General features: G+C 41.0%; 1 protein-coding gene across 4 annotated transcripts in view; it reads left to right on the plus strand.

Moving 5' to 3' along the window:
- Window positions 1–16166, plus strand: part of SETX (senataxin) — a 76396-nt gene continuing 60230 nt past the window's right edge. For 3 of the 4 annotated variants that reach the window (XM_032633940.1, XM_032633943.1, XM_032633942.1), the window contains exons 1-5: window positions 1–174; window positions 1005–1122; window positions 11040–11223; window positions 12505–12715; window positions 14687–14796. In XM_032633940.1, coding sequence (XP_032489831.1) covers window positions 11047–11223; window positions 12505–12715; window positions 14687–14796 — 498 coding nt within the window. In that variant the 5' untranslated portion in view covers window positions 1–174; window positions 1005–1122; window positions 11040–11046. The remainder of the gene's footprint in view (window positions 175–1004; window positions 1123–11039; window positions 11224–12504; window positions 12716–14686; window positions 14797–16166) is intronic. The other variant, XM_032633941.1, reaches the window with a different exon arrangement.

Below are 16166 nucleotides of genomic sequence, written 5' to 3' on the forward strand. Positions count from 1 at the left end.
GCTCGGGGCTTCCTCGGGTTGGGTGGTCGGTTGAGGACTGAGGCGACGTAGCGCGCGTCCGCACTTCCGTTCTCAGACGACTGTTGAGGCGAGGCATGGAGGCGGAGGGGGCTTAACGGCCGGGAGGAGGCCGAGACGGTTGAGGAGAGCGGCAGACTCGCGGCTGCAGTCCCGGTGAGCGTGGGAGCGCGCGCGGCGTAACCGTCGCAGCGCGTGAGGCCTGGGCGGGTGGGGGAGGGGCGGCGCGAGCGCGGCCGCGTCCTTCAGGAGAGTTGCGGCGCCCGAGGCGGGAGCGTCCCCGCGGCGTCCGGTGGACCGCTCTCTGGTTCTCTCCCTTCGCGTCGTCTGCACTGCCGTCCCGTGTGAGCTCTTCCGAGTCTGGGCGCTGCGTAGTTTCGGTGGGAGTGAGTGGGGTGTCTCGCTACGGAAAGTCTCTGTCCGCTCGGCGCCCCCTGCTTCCTCCTGCTGGGGTTCGTGCCTTTGGAGAGTGTGCCCCTCCCGAGTGGCCACCTGAGCCCTCCCTGCCCCACCTGAAGGCGATGGAGCGCTGACAGCCAGCCAGAGGGGCCTTGGCCGTCCTCCCCACCTTCCAGGAGCGATGATGTGCCTAGACCCGTGTGGCCCAGAAGGAACCGGGCACGAGGCTCGAAGAAGAAGAACCCACGGCTGGTCAGTTAAAGCGGCAGAGATGTTAGCTACTGACGATCCTAGGGCTGAACTCACCTGCTAATTGGGGGACTTTCTGACAAAGTGCCTCGCTGTCCCAGCATGGGGACGAGGTCTCCCGTGGAGCCACTCCCCCTGTGGAGTCAGAATGGCAGTTGCGCTGTTTCTTCGCTCCTTGTAGACCCACAGGCACGTTGTCTCACCTCTGGGAGCTTGAGCTCTGTCATCAAATGGTAATATTTGGTTCTACTTGATAAGGATTGATGTGAAACCCAGGTGAGAGAGCGAGTCTAAAAACCACTTCCTCAGTTTTGTTTTGTTTTCCTTTGCTTTTTCAGAAATGTTCTTTTGGGGGCCAGAGTCTAGGTATATATGAATGCAGATCCTCACCCATTCTCAAATAAACCCAGGAATCTCGACTGAGAGGATCACTTCTCTGTAGACCATTACCCCCAGGTAATTATTTGTTGTTGTTTTTTTAATTTAAAATTTTTAAATATTTTAATTATTTATTTGGTTGCATTGGGTCTTAGTTGCGGCAGGCAGGCTCCTTAGTTGTGGCATGCGAACTCTTAGTTGGGGCATGCATGTGGGATCTAGTTCCCAGACCAGGGATCAAACCCTGGCCGCCTGCATTGGCAGTGTGGAGTCTTAACCAGTGTGCCACCAGGGAAGTGTTGGTAGTTATTTGTTAAATAAACATTTAAGACTTTTTTTTCAGGCACTTAATATGTGCCAAGCACTGAAAAGTAAAAAAAAAAAATACGGAACGGATCCTTGCCTCCTAACAGACTTAGAATTGCTGAGGATGGAGCTTGTAGGTGGGAGACAGATAAGTAAACAGCTCAGCCTAACATGGTAAATGCAGTGATAGAAATCACGTACGGAGTCCTGAGGGGATAGAGAAAAAAGTCATCAGAGACAGACTGGAAGGGAGGGAATGAGTCAGACAAGCCCCCAGGCATGATGATGCTCAGAGGTAGTTCTCAAATCTGGCTCCCCCCACCCCTGCCCCCGAAATATTTACTTATTTATTTATTTTGCCTGTGCTGGGTCTTAGTTGTGGCCTGCGAACTCTCAGCGGCGGCATGCATGTGGGATCTAGTTCCCCGACCAGGGCTCAAGCCCCGGCCCCCTGCATTGGGAGTGCAGAGTCTTACCCCCTGGACCACCAGGGAAGTCCCCCAAATCTGGCTTTTTATCAGCCTTACTGGTGGAGTGTTTTTTAGAACGAATCTGAATTTTATCAGTGGTGTCTCACCATCTGCTTTGCTTTTTTTTTTTTCTCCCAAGTTCCTTTGGTGAGTCTGATGCGCATTCAGGTTTAAGAACCAGGCAAAGGTATGAAGGGTAGGTGTTCAAGGCAGATAGATGGAAGAGCTTCCATAAAGGCAGGTAATGCCAAACACCAGGAAGCATTTTAGGAAGAGCAAGTGAGGGGGGATGGCAAGAGATGATGCTGAAGCCAGGTCATGGAGAGCCTTGTGTGGTGAGGTCAAAAATTTTAATTTTATCGGTCAAAGGTAGAGGAGTCATTTGTGCTTTTAGAGTCTGGTTTTTGCTTTGGCCTTTGGCAGCATTTTGGAGGAAGAATTGATGGTGGATCAAGCAAGAGGCAGATCATTTAGGTTTCTTTTGTGATCCAGACAAATAATGAAAATGTATTGAACTAAGGAAATGGCAGTCTCACTGAGAGTAAAGTACAGATGTAATCAAGGTGGTAGACTCTATAGAACTTGTAGAGATGGGGGCCAAGGGAGGAGAGTATAGGAGAATTCACGGGTTACTGGTTTGAAAAGTGAAGTCATGGTAATACCATGGATATAGAGAATACAGGACAGATAACACATTTACGGAAGGGACTTTGTTCTTCTGTTCTGGTCCTGTTTACTTTGAGGCAACTGTCAAGTGAGTATAGATTCACTATACAGTTGGATATTGAGTACGGTCAGCCTTCCGTATCTTTGGGTTTCCCATCTGTGGATATAGAGGGCCAACTGTGTTCCCTGTACTGCACTATTTTATGGAAGGGACTTGAGCATCTGCAGATTTTGGTATGCGTGGGGGGGACTCCTGGAACCAATCCTCTGCAGATACTGAAGGGCAGCTGTATATCTTTGTGGAATTCTGGGCTAGGCTATCATTTATTGAGTAGCTGAAACACAATTAAACATTGCATTGAGTTTTACCTACATTCTCAGTCTTTGGGAAGCTTCCTTATAAATAATAGTTGAAGAAATAGGTTGAATTGTCACCCACAAAGAGGATATTGAATGAAGGGATAGAGTCCTGAGGACAAACCTTTGGAAATTTTGATATGAAGCAGGGGGAAAAGGAACAGATGATTATGGGGGTTGGGTAGAGGAAGTGAGAGGAGAATGGTGTGTCGTCGTAGCTAAGGAATACGTGGTTAGCAGTTTCATACGCTTTAGAGGAGTCCAGTAAAGAACCTATTGGATTTGGTATTAAAGAGATTATTAGGGACTTTTGTGAAAACATCAGTGAAACATAAGGTAGAAGCCAGAGTGCCAAGGAGCTAAAGAAGTGAATCTAAATTATTTTTTAAGGGGAGTTCCCTGGTGGTCCAGTGGTTAGGACTCGGCGCTTTCACAGCCGTGGCCCGGGTTCAATCCCTCGTCGGGGATCTAAACTAAGATCCCTTGAGCCGCTCAGCGTGGCCAAGGAAAAAAATAAATAAAAGCAATTGCAAAGAAGTTTAAAATAAATAAACTTTCAAAAAGTTTAGCTAGGAAAGGTAGAAGAAAGTGATTGTTATTTGAAGTTTCTGGCCAGCTATTACTGAGAAATGATACCCCCTGGATAAGGCAGTAGAAAGTTACAGTTATACCTCTGGTGAAGCATCCTGTGTTATTGGCAAAAAACGGTCTCTCTGGTGCATGGGAGCCGCTCTTATTTCTGTCGGGCAGCTTGAGGATTCCCTGGACTCCCCCATTTGTGGTTCGGTAATGATTCCAAGCAGTAAAAACACTGATGAAATTAACAAAACTGTCCTCCAGAAGAACTGAATTGTGCAAAAATTTGCAGGATTCATAGTCATCTACCAGTAGTTTTCCCTTAAAAGAAAAATTTCAGTATACCCTGTTCAGATTGTTTTGGGCTTAGCTATCAGGCCAATGATGATTTTAGTTTTAGGAGATAACCACACCCATTTATGGCCTTCTGAGAGGAACTATGGAAACATGTTTCTATTGCTGATGTGCTATAGCACTGTTCTCTCTGTTTTCTAAATTCCATGGCACTTATCTGTTATATGGCAGTAACTCCTATCTACTTTGAGAAAATTTAGTTTTGCTTTCTGGAATGTGGAAGTAGGCTAGCTCTCTGAGTGAGTGAAATAAAGAGCAGACTCCATAATTTTTTTACTAGAAGGTTTATTTTGCTAACTAACTTCTCTGTTAATAATTATTTTAAAGTATACAACATTTTATTTGTACTTCAGTACCTTAATTTTTTCAAAGTTTCAATTGACTGCAGTCTTGTTTCCTGCTCAAGTCAAGCTTGAAACAATTGATGTTTGAGAAATCTCCCATAAATTTCATTTTCTGTTCTTGCATCGTCTAGAAGGGTGAAACTTATTGAATCAGATTACATCACTGGAAAAACACAGCTTCTGCAGACTTTTAACTTCCTGGTATTATATTACTGGTTTTTCAAGTATAAGAAGTTCTTCGAATGAAATTTATATTCTGCAGAAACATAGTGTCCATTCTGTTACTTCGTATTCCCTAGTTTGCAGCACCCTTAAAAAATGTAATTGAATTAGAATTAGTGTTAGGAAAGGGCAGGACTCCAGCTGAACTAGCATATTGCTTTTTTTATTTTTCACACGAGGACTGTGTAACTCATGTTATCTTTCTGCTCTACTTTTCAGGAAGCTCCTAAATTAGGACTTAGTGAAATAAAATTTCTTCTAAATAAGTTTTGATTTCTCTCCCTTTTTAAATTGCCTTCTAAAATGTCTTTTTCTTTATACTTTAATGTTGAAAGCTGCCCTAAATTCTTTTCAGAAGCATGAAGAAAGTATACAGTTAATATTTAATGAATTTAAAAAATCAGTTCACAAGACAAATACATGTTTTTGATTGTACAGAAATTATAAATCCTGTCAAGATGTGATCAGTTTCCCATTAGCAGAGCTTATTATGCACTCTGAATTTTTGGGTGATAATGCATTCAAAAACTTAACATTGTCAAGTTTCCGTACCCAAGTATTCAATGACTTGGGTCATGTTTCTTAACCTTTTATTGTCCCTTCTCCCTCTCTGAAAGGAAACGTTTAAGACATTTTTTTCCTATGAATTTCCCATGAATTTTAATACCACCAATATATTGTATACTTCTTTACGTAATGTACATATACCTGTGCTTTATATGTAAAAAGAGTAGGATGCGTTCCACTAACCGGTTTTCATTTCCTTGAGGATGATGTCACTCCTGATGAGAATGCATGGATTAGGTTCATCCAGTTAGGAAATGAGCTTCATTGGGTTTACAGTTGGGTTTGTAACTTTTTTCCCATTAGGCTGATATACATTCATTAGATAATGAGGGTCAAGTTTTCAAGATCGGTTTTCTTGGGTAATTTCCTGGCCCAATTCCCAATAAAATGTTTCCATATGATAGAACACTTGGTTCGATTTCCCTTGGGTGTGGTTTTCTTCTTTTTTGTCAAAGACTGGCTAATAGCTGTTTGGATAATACCTTGAGTTTGTCTGATGTTTTTCGCATGAATAGACTGGGGTTGTGGGTTTGGGGAAGCATACCGCAGAGTTGAAGTTCCTGTCTCATCACATTTTGTCAGGGGTTACCAACATGACTTAACCACTGGTGATGTTAACATTGATCACTTGGTTTGAGGTTGTGTTTGCCAGGTGTCTCCACCGTAAGTGTGATTTTCACTTTGCATACTTTCTTATTTAGAAGTGTTTCACCAAGTCCAGCCCTCACTCAAGATAGGGTGGGATTAAGCTCCACTTCCTGGAATGGGGAGTATCTGTATATATTATTTGCGATTCTTCTATAAGGAAAGTTTGTTCCTTCCCCCACATCTGTTTATTCATTCATTTGTATCAGTATGGATTCATGTATATTTATACTGTGCGTTATAATCCAATATTACATTATTTTGTTACTCAGATTGTTTCAGCTTTGGCCACTGAGAGCGCTTTCAGGTTGGTGGCTAATATGTCCCTTTGACATGCCCCCATCCTTTTGTATTTTGAGCACTTTGTTTCTGTTCCTGTAAGATGCTCCAGGCTCACCTGTATTTTTCCTGCTCCAGCCTCTTGTTTATTTCATTGCAAAACATTTGCTTTTTGTTTAGCCACAATACACTGCTTACTAACAGTGAACTTTCTATTTGCTTTTATATGCATTTAGTGGCATCTTAGCTTGCTTTTATTACACCTCATTAGAATTGGAGATCTCTTTGGATTTTGGCTTCCACCCTATTTTGCTAATCCTCTGTTTCATGCCATCTGCAGTTCTGATAAACTTGACTCGTGTATTTTCCTTCAAACCTTTGACACATTTGATTCTTGGGATTTCCTCTCGTTTCCTGGTACCAACTTGCTACTTTGCTCTCTTTGAGACTGCTAGGATTAGGGAAATTTATTTTTTTTAAATTTTATTTATTTTTTATACAGCAGGTTATTATTAGTTATCTATTTTATATGTATTAGTGTATATATGTCAATCCCAATCTCCCAATTCATTCTACCACCACCACCACCACCACCACCCCGCCACTTTCCCCCCTTGTTGTCCGTACGTTTGTTCTCTACATCTGTGTCTCTGTCTCTGCCCTGCAAACTGGTCCATGTGTACCATTTTTCTAGGTTCCACATATATGCGTTAATATACGATATTTGTCTTTCTGACTTACTTCACTCTGTATGACAGTCTCTAGATCCATCCACGTTTCTGCAAATGACCCAATTTCGTTCCTCTATATGGCTGAGTAATATTCCATTGTATATATGTACTACATCTTCTTTATCCATTCATCTGTCAATGGGCATTTAGGTTGCTTCCATGACCTGGCTGTTGTAAATAGTGCTGCAGTGAACATTGGGGTGTATGTGTCTTTTTGAATTATGGTTTTCTCTGGGTATATGCCCAGTAGTGGGATTGCTGGGTCATATGGTAATTCTGTTTTTAGTTTTTTAAGGAACCTCTGTACTGTTCTCCATAGTGGCTGTATCAATTTACATTCCCACCAACAGTGCAAGAGGGTTCCCTTTTCTCCACACCCTCTCCAGCATTTGTTGTTTGTAGATTTTCTGTTGATGCCCATTCTGACTGGTGTGAGGTGATACCTCATTGTAGTTTTGATTTGCATTTCTCTAATAATGAATGATGTTGAGCAGCTTTTCATGCGCTTCTTGGCCGGCTGTATGTCTTCTTTGGAGAAATGTCTATTTAGGTCTTCTGCCCATTTTTTGATTGGGTTGTTTGTTTTTTTAATATTGAGCTGCTTGAGCTGTTTATGTATTTTGGAGATAAATCCTTTGTTGATTCGTTTGCAAATATTTTCTCCCATTCTGAGGGTTGTCTTTTCGTCTTGTAGTTTCCTTTGCTTTGCAAAAGCTTTTAATAGGTCTCATTTGTTTGTTTTTATTTCCATTACTGTAGGAGGTGGATCAAAAAAGATCTTGCTGTGATTTATGTCAAAGAGTGTTCTTCTTATGTTTTCCTCTAAGAGTTTTATAGTGTCTGGTCTTACATTTGGATCTCTAATCCATTTTGAGTTTATTTTTGTGTATGGTGTTAGGGAGTATTCTAATTTCATCCTTTTACGTGTAGCTCTCTAGTTTTCCCAGCACCACTTATTGAAGAGACTGTCTTTTCTCCGTTGTGTATGCTTGCCTTCTTTGTCATAGATTAGTTGACCATAGGTGCGTGGGTTTATCTCTGGGCTTTCTATTCTGTTCCATTGATCTGTATTTCTGTTTTTGTGCCAGTACCATATTGTCTTGATTACTGTAGCTTTGTAGTACAGTCTGAAATCAGGGAGTGTGATTCCTCCAGCTCAGTTTTTTTACCTCAAGACTGCTTTGGCTATTCGGGGTCTTTTGTGTCTCCGTACAGATTTTAAGGTTTTTTGTTCTAGTTCTGTAAAAAAAAAATGCCAGTGGTAATTTGATAGGGATTGCATTGAATCTGTAGATTGCTTTGGGTAGTATAGTCATTTTCACAATATTGATTCTTCCAATCCAAGAACATGGTATATCTCTCCATCTGTTTGTGTCATCTTTGATTTCTTTCATCAGTGTCTTACAGATTTCTGAGTACAGGTCTTCTACCTCCTTAGGTAGGTTTATTCCTCGGTATTTTATTCTTTTTGTTTCAGTGGTGAATGGGATTGTTTCCTTAATTTCTCTTTCTGATCTTTTGTTGTTAGTGTATAGGAATGCAAGAGATTTCTGTGCTTTAATTTTGTATCCTGCAGCTTTACCAAATTCATTGATTAGCTCTAGTAGTTTTCTGGTGGCATCTTTAGGATTCTCTATGTATAGTATCATGTCATCTGCAAACAGTGACACTTTTACTTCTTCTTTTCCAATTTGTATTCGTTTTATTTCTTTTTCTTCTCTGATTGCCATGGCTAGGACTTCCAAAACTATGTTGAATAATAGGGTGGTGAGAGTGAACATCCTTGTCTTGTTCCTGATCTTAGAGGAAATGCTTTCAGTTTTTCACCTTTGAGAATGACGTTTGCTGTGGGTTTGGTGTATATGGTTCCTTTGTATGTTATTTGTCCTTTGGTGTATGGAGTTCCTTTGTATGTTATTTGTCGTTTTTCCCTTGTTGTTTTCAGTAATGTTCCTTTGTCTTTAATTTTTGTCAATTTTTTTTTTTTTTTTTTTTTTTTTGTGGTACGCGGGCCTCTCACTGTTGTGGTCTCTCCCACTGTGGAGCACAGGCTCCAGATGTGCAGGCTCAATGGCCATGGTTCATGGGCCCAGCCGCTTCACGGCATGTGAGATCCTCCCAGACCGGGGCACGAACCCGTGTCCCCTGCATCAGCAGGCGCACTCCCAACCACTGCACCACCAGGGAAGCCCTAATTTTTGTCAATTTGATTACTGTGTGTCTTGGCGTGTTCCTCCTTGGGTTTATCCTGCCTGGGACTCTCTGCGCTTCCTGGACTTGGGTGGCTATTTCCTTTCCCATGTTAGGGAAGTTTTTGACTATAATCTCTTCAAATATTTTCTTGGGTCCTTTCTCTCTCTCTTCTCCTTCTGGGACCCCTATAATGCTAATGTTGTTGTGTTTAATGTTGTCCCAGAGGTCTCTTAGGCTGTCGTCATTTCTTTTCATTGTTTTTTCTTTATTCTGTTCCGTGGCAGTGAATTCCACCATTCTGTCTTCCAGATCACTTATCCGTTCTTCTGACTCAGTTACTCTGCTATTGATTCCTTCTAGTGTATTTTTCATTTCAGTTATTGTATTGTTCATCTCTGTTTGTTCTTTAATTCTTCTAGGTGTTTTTTCTTTAATTCTTGTAAGTCTTTGTTAAATATTTCTTGCATCTTCTTGATCTTTGCCTCCATTCTTTTTCCAAGGTCCTGGATCATCTTCACTGTCATTTTTCTGAATTCTTTTTCTGGAAGGTTGCCTATCTCCACTTCATTTAGTTGTTTTTCTGGGGTTTTATTTTGTTCCTTCATCTTGTACATAGTCATCTGCCTTTTCATTTTGTCTGTCTTTCTGTGAATATGGTTTTCCTTCCACAGGGTGCAGAATTGTAGTTCTTCTTGCTTCTGCTGTCTGCCCTCTGGTGGCTGAGGCTATCTAAGAGGCTTGTACAGGCTTCCTGATGGGAGGGACTGGTGGTGGGTAGAGCTGGGTGCTGCTGTGGTGGGCAGAGCTCAGTAAAACTTTAATCTGCTTATCTGCTGATGGGTGGGGCTGGGTTCCCTCCCTGTTGGTTGTTTGGCCTGAGGCAACCCAGCACTGGAGCCTACGTGGCTCTTTGGTGGGGCTAATGGTGGACTCTGGGAGGGCTCCCGCCAAGGAGTACTTTCCAGAACTTCTGCCGCCAGTGTCCTTGTCCCCACAGTGAGCCACAGCCACCCCCCACCTCTGCAGGAGACCCTCCAACACTAGCAGGTAGGTCTGGTTCAGTCTCCTATGGGGTCACTGCACCTTCCCCTGGGTCCCAGTGCGCACACTACTTTGTGTGTGCCCTCCAAGAGTGGAGTCTCTGTTCCCCCCTGTCCTGCCGAAGTCCTGCAATCAAATCCCGCTAGCCTTCAAAGTCTGATTCTTTAGGAATTCTTCCTCCTGTTGCCGGACCCCCAGGTTGGGAAGCCTGACATGGGGCTCAGAACATTCACTCCAGTGGGTGGACTTTGTGGTATAAATCTTCTCCAGTTTGTGAGTCACCCGCCCAGCAGTTATGGGATTTGATTTTGTTGTGATTGCGCCCCTCCTACCATCTCACTGCAGCTTCTCCTTTGTCTTTGGACGTGGGGTATCTTTTTTGGTGAGTTCTTGTGTCTTCCTGTCGATGATTGTTCAGCAGTTAGTTGTGATTCTGGGGCTCTCGCAAGAGGGAGTGAGCGCACGCCCTCTACTCCGCCATCTTGAAACAATCTCTGAAAGTAATTTCATTTAACCCTTTTTACTTGAGTTTGGATGGTGGAGGCTCTGATGGTAGTATAAAACCCCAAATTGGAGACAGTCAAAAACTGTAAGTTTCAAACTTAGTAGTAATAGGTTTGTAGCTATTATATTTGCAACCGTTACAGTTTATACTGCGTTGATGGGCAGTGAGTTATGGGCAGCAGTTCATACACACATGTGCAAATTCATGTGTATATATACTTTCTAACCAAGAGAAAATTCTTCTCTGTATGAGTTTTTGTTATTGGTATGGAGTAATATTTGTGGATTTTTTAGGTTTCCAGGGATTTCTGGAACATGGCCTCAGGGAATGTGAAAGGTTTCCTGAGCTTTTCACTTGACTCCAGTGCATTATTAGAACACTCCAAAATCTGTACTTTGAAAACATTGATAATTCTATGTCTCTGTATATAATTTCCCATCAGTACTGTATAGTTTTGAGCCTTCTTTATAACACAGCTGTATATTGCCTTATGATGTTTGTTACTAACTGCTTCCATTATTTTTCACGTGTCACAGATAGTTTTTACGAGTAGGCTCAGATTGAGTTTAGCCAGTGATTGATAAGCTGGCCAGCAGAATGTTCTGGATGTGGTTGAGGCACATTGTAAGTTGAAGACATGATCGTTAGTAGGAAATGTACCCATTCTCCACCGGAATAGGCCTGAAGTGTTGTGTGGTTTTTTTCTTTAGTCTTTCCATGTCTTCTTTTCTGGATACAGGTACAGAATGAGCACATGTTGTTGGTGTACACCAGGTGGTATTTCCACCATTGACTTCCTGCAACACTATGCATCCGAGACCCACTCCAGTGAATTTCGAACAGCTGATGAAGACCTCTGCTACTGCTTAGAGTGTGTGGCTGAATACCACAAAGCAAGGGATGAATTGCCATTCTTACATAAGGTACTTGACATTAATTGGGCAGTATTTTTCAGAGCTTGATAACTAGGAAGAGAATAAGTTTGAACTCTGTTGGAAGCACTCAGGGAACTGACAATGTGATTTAAACTGTGAATGCTAATATACTTCTAGTATATAACTCATTGCCTGGTAGATAGTAGGTGCTGAGTAAATGCTTATTTTTATTTTTTTTTTCGGTATGTGGGCCTCTCACTGTTGTGGCCTCTCCTGTTGCGGAGCACAGGCTCCGGACGCACAGGCTCAGCGGCCATGGCTCACGGGCCCAGCCGCTCCACGGCATGTGGGATCTTCCCGGACCGGGGCACGATCCCGTGTCCCCTGCATCGGCAGGCGGACTCTCAACCACTGCGCCACCAGGGAAGCCCTAAATGCTTATTGATTGATAGAATTGAATTGAAATCTAATTTTCAGAATTTTATAGCAGAATAGCAGAATTTTATAATCCTCCACTTTTAGTCATTTTGATGTGAAACAGTTTCATGAAATGAAGTGATGTATGGGGTTTTTTTGGGTTCATGTTTTAATGTCATTGTGTTTGACATTGTTAACAGCCAGGTATCTGAATGGCTTGGGTTATTTTTTTATTGGCTAATAGTTCTTTTTTTTTCCCCTCTCTTCATTTTTTAATGGGTAAGTGGTATAAATCAATAAAGACAAGCATTTTTTCATTCACAGTAACCAAAGTGAAACATGTAATTTTAAATATGTGGCTTTGAATATTGGTTTATTATATTTATCTGATGAAAAATGGAATACAGACCATAGAGATATGTATAATAATATAGAAAAGAGGAGGGGGATGATTAGTTATGAACCTTTTGAGGAAAACTTTTACGTTTACAAGGTTTCCTAGCTATGAAGCTAACCAATGTCTTTATGCTAAAGCTGATGTTTCAAGGTAGTTACCTATGGCTGGAACATAGAAGGGAAGTCAGAGAAGGCCCAGCTTGTGCCTTGGTAAAGAAGCTCCAACTTCTCATTTCCTTTTCAACAGAGTGTAGTTGACAGAGCTGTTGATAGCAGAACTCTGCAAGAGCGATGTTTTAAACGTCTCATGCTCTGTGTACTCATGTTCATGTCTCATAAAAGCCACTTCTATGTTTAGTGACTGTTTTCTTTAAATCTAATACATGATGTTTAGTGCTTCTGTAAACTTCTGAATTTCTATACTTAGGAAAAGGCTTTCTAGAAGGATCATCACATCCAGTATATTTTGTTGATAATAAGATATAAAGCACACTGCCCATTTTTCTTTTCCTGTAGGTTTTATGGGAATTAGAAACCTCACGTCTCATAAATCACTTTGAAAAGGCCATGAAGGCAGAAATTGGAGACGATGACGAGTTATATATAGTAGACAACAATGGAGAGGCACAGCCGTTTGACTTTACTGGCCAAGACTTTGAAAATAAGCTTCGAGTTCCTCTTCTTGAAATACTGAAATATCCTTATTTGCTTTTACATGAGCGTGTTAGTGAGTATCTTGGATGTTTCACAGTTGTATCATTTTTTTTTAATTTTAAGAATTGTAAGAAAAAAAAGAATTGTAAGAATTTGGGTTTATATTGAAAATCTGTTTCTTAAACATATAATTAGGATACTTATTATTATTTTTTCCAAACGTTTTATTTTGAGCATTTCCAAACCTAGAAAAGTGAATTACACAGTGAATACCATAAACACACCACATAGATTCTACAGTTGCTAACATCTTGCTGTATTTGCTTTATCACATATATATTCATCTATCCATTCAATTAATTTCCATTCTTGGAATGTGTCTGTAGCAGGGTTTTTCAAACTTGGCACTGTTGACATTTTGGACTGGATAATTCTTGGTGGGTGAGGGACATGCTGTTTATTGTGGGATGTTTAGCAGCATCCCTGGCCTCTCTCCACTAGATGCTGGTAGTGACTTGCTCTCCCCATTACCCTAGTTGTGACAACCAAAAATGTCTCCAGATATTGCCAAATGTCCCTTGGGAGTTGGGGATCAGGGCCAGTGAGGGACAGAATCGCCAGGTTGAGAACCACTGGTCTGTAGTTAATTTTCAGTAATCACTATGGCATAGCATATTACGACTGCCTAGATTTTGGTCATTTATATTTGCATTTCTTAATATGAATCTCTTGAAGACATTTTCCTGATCTATCAAATCTAATGAAATAACCGTACCTTTAAGGTACCCACTACTATATCTAGTCCACATTCAGATTTTCCCAGTAGTTGCAAAATGTGTTTTTTGGACGATTTATTTAAATTAGAGTCCAATCAGGGACTGTGCATTTGGTTCCATATTTCTTACATCTCTTTTAATCCAGAATAGTTTACTCTTATATATGTGTGCACAGGTATAGATGTAGATAGATAGATTTTTTTTTTTCTTTTTTGTCATAACTTTGACTTGCTGCGACCAGATGGTTGCCCTAAAGAATAATGTGCTTCCTGGACTTTTCTGATTTCTTCCTTGTCATGTTATTTGACTTGTTTCTCTATCCTCTGTATTTTCAGTAAATTGAAAAGTATATCTAAAGATTTATTAGATAAATCAGTTCTTTCTAAATAAATTCAAAATAACTAGATTTTTAAATTCTAACAAGTCATTTTTCAAACGTTTATTAAAGAGTACCATATCCAGAAAAGTATATAAGCTTGATTTTTCATAAACTAAACACACTTGTGTAGCTGGCACCCAGGTCAAGAAACAAAACATCATCAACACACCAGGAGCTCTCCTCTTGCTTTTCCAGTCATTGTTCCTCCTTCCCAAAGCTAACCACTGTCACTACAATATTCTTTGAAGCTTGACAAAATAAAGTTGATTCATCTGATGTGGTAAATGTATGAGTCTATTCAGTATACTTCTGAAAGAGTGATGAAGAAATTTCCATAAAGCAACAGGGATCAGGATAGTACTGGTACAGATAGACTAATGGAACAGTGTAGAGAGTCCAGAAGTAAACCAAATATATTTGGGGAATTTACTCTTTGGTGATGATAGCATTTCAAACCAGTGGAGAAAATGGATTACTCAGTAACTGAGAGTAGGACAAAATAGCCATCTGGGGGGCAAAGCTGATTTTATCACTGTGGTACAAGATAAAGTCCTCATGGATCAAAATGTAAAATGCTAATGGAATTGGACCTATAGCCATACTTCTAAGAAGATGCTCTCTGGAGATAATTATGCCCAGTGTGAAAAAAGATGTTTGTACTAGGAAAGTCAGAGCAGTTCATAGGCACACACTATGATCAACCTACCAGTCTTTCAGCAGCTAAATATCATTCCTACATTTACAGCATTTTTATGCCTCAGTTTAAAAAAAAAAAAAGGGAACAACTTTTCATTCACTTACAGAGCAACCAAAGGAGCCAAATTTAGGGAATCTTGATAAGTTGATAAGATTTATGTCTTATGTTTACTGCCTTGTTTTTTCTATTTAGATGAACTATGCGTTGAAGCACTTTGCCGGATGGAACAAGCTAACTGCTCCTTTCAGGTTTTTGACAAACATCCAGGGATCTATTTGTTTTTGGTCCATCCCAATGAAATGGTGAGTGTGAGTGTTAGGCAGTAGAAGAAGGAATATTTTATTTTTGCACCTATAGTATAGATAACTATAATAGAGGTTTTTGGTTGTACTTCGTTTAAAATATTTGCCAAAATTATTCTCTTGTTGTTGTAACATTACTGCAGTTAAGGAGGGGGTGCTGGGGGGGGGCTCAAAGAAGAGAGTTAAGAGAGTAGGGAAACACTTCTGACAGGTGATGCTTCAGTTTAAAAGACAAATGAGGGGATAACCTGAACTTGCAGTGTGTTGACCTGAACTAATGAAGAAGGACTGTTCTCTCTTGCTTTTCTTGCTTGCCTGCCCCGCTCCAAGCACATGGAAATACTAGTTAAAGCACTTGAAATAATTATTTTGCTAATAGATGAGATTTTTAACAGGTGATGGGGTAGAGGGGACGGCAAGGAAATTCAGTTCCTAGGTGCCAGACAGGAAGAGGAACTGAGAATCAGAACAGTAGGTAGACAGAAGCAGAGAGCAACGCCAGAGGCTCGGAACCTGACTTTGAGCTGATTGCTGGAGTTTGAGGACTTCTCATCATGTGGCGAGGCAGCGTGTGCAGTAGGACCTGTGCACGTTGGCCTCTAGAACTGAGTTACAATGTTAAGACAATAGCCATGAAGGGTTGCTCTGCCAATAGAAGGATAGTAAAGAGGCTTTATTTTTAAGTGGCAAAGAAAGAACATGGTAATGGGGTTTCCAGTCAGAATGGTGGTGAATTTCAGTCTCCTCTGTGCCAAACCCAAACAATGATAGAAAAATATTCAAAAGGTGGAATTCTAAAAGGTATAATCACACTTTTCAAAAGGTAAATGTTTCTTTGGACTAGTAATGGAACAGAAATACAAAGTGATAAATGGTGGAAACCTGTATGTAGGCTTGGGTGGCTGTAGGTAGCAGGGGACTGAGTTTGTGCATGATAATAAGAATTACAAATATACTCCAGGCAAGGGTAGAACCAGAGTCAAGGCCTGTGCTTAAAATAAGGGTGGGGCTTTCCTGCCTGTGAAAGGAGATTGACAGAAAGTACAGCCAGCTGCTCTCTGGGACTGGCTTTCTTAAAGCTGCAAACCAGTAGAGGAAGCTGGTCCAGCTGAGCAACCAGGACGTGGGCCAAGCACTTGCAGGCTTGGTGACTGGGTCTGCAGGGCCAGGAATGACTGTATTCTTCATTATATATGTGTTTTTATAGGTGAGGAAACTGAGTCAGGAGACTTAACCACAGTTACACAGGCTAGTATGGTGACTTGGATTTGTATATAGGCAGCCTGACTCCAGAGCCCTAATGCTTTTTTTTTTAAGTTTTTATTTGAAAATACTTTAAAATTTTCAGAAAATTCTCAAAAATAAAAAAA

Source organism: Phocoena sinus, chromosome 6 (assembly GCF_008692025.1).
Source record: "Phocoena sinus isolate mPhoSin1 chromosome 6, mPhoSin1.pri, whole genome shotgun sequence".
Classification (NCBI taxonomy): Eukaryota; Metazoa; Chordata; class Mammalia; order Artiodactyla; family Phocoenidae; genus Phocoena; species Phocoena sinus.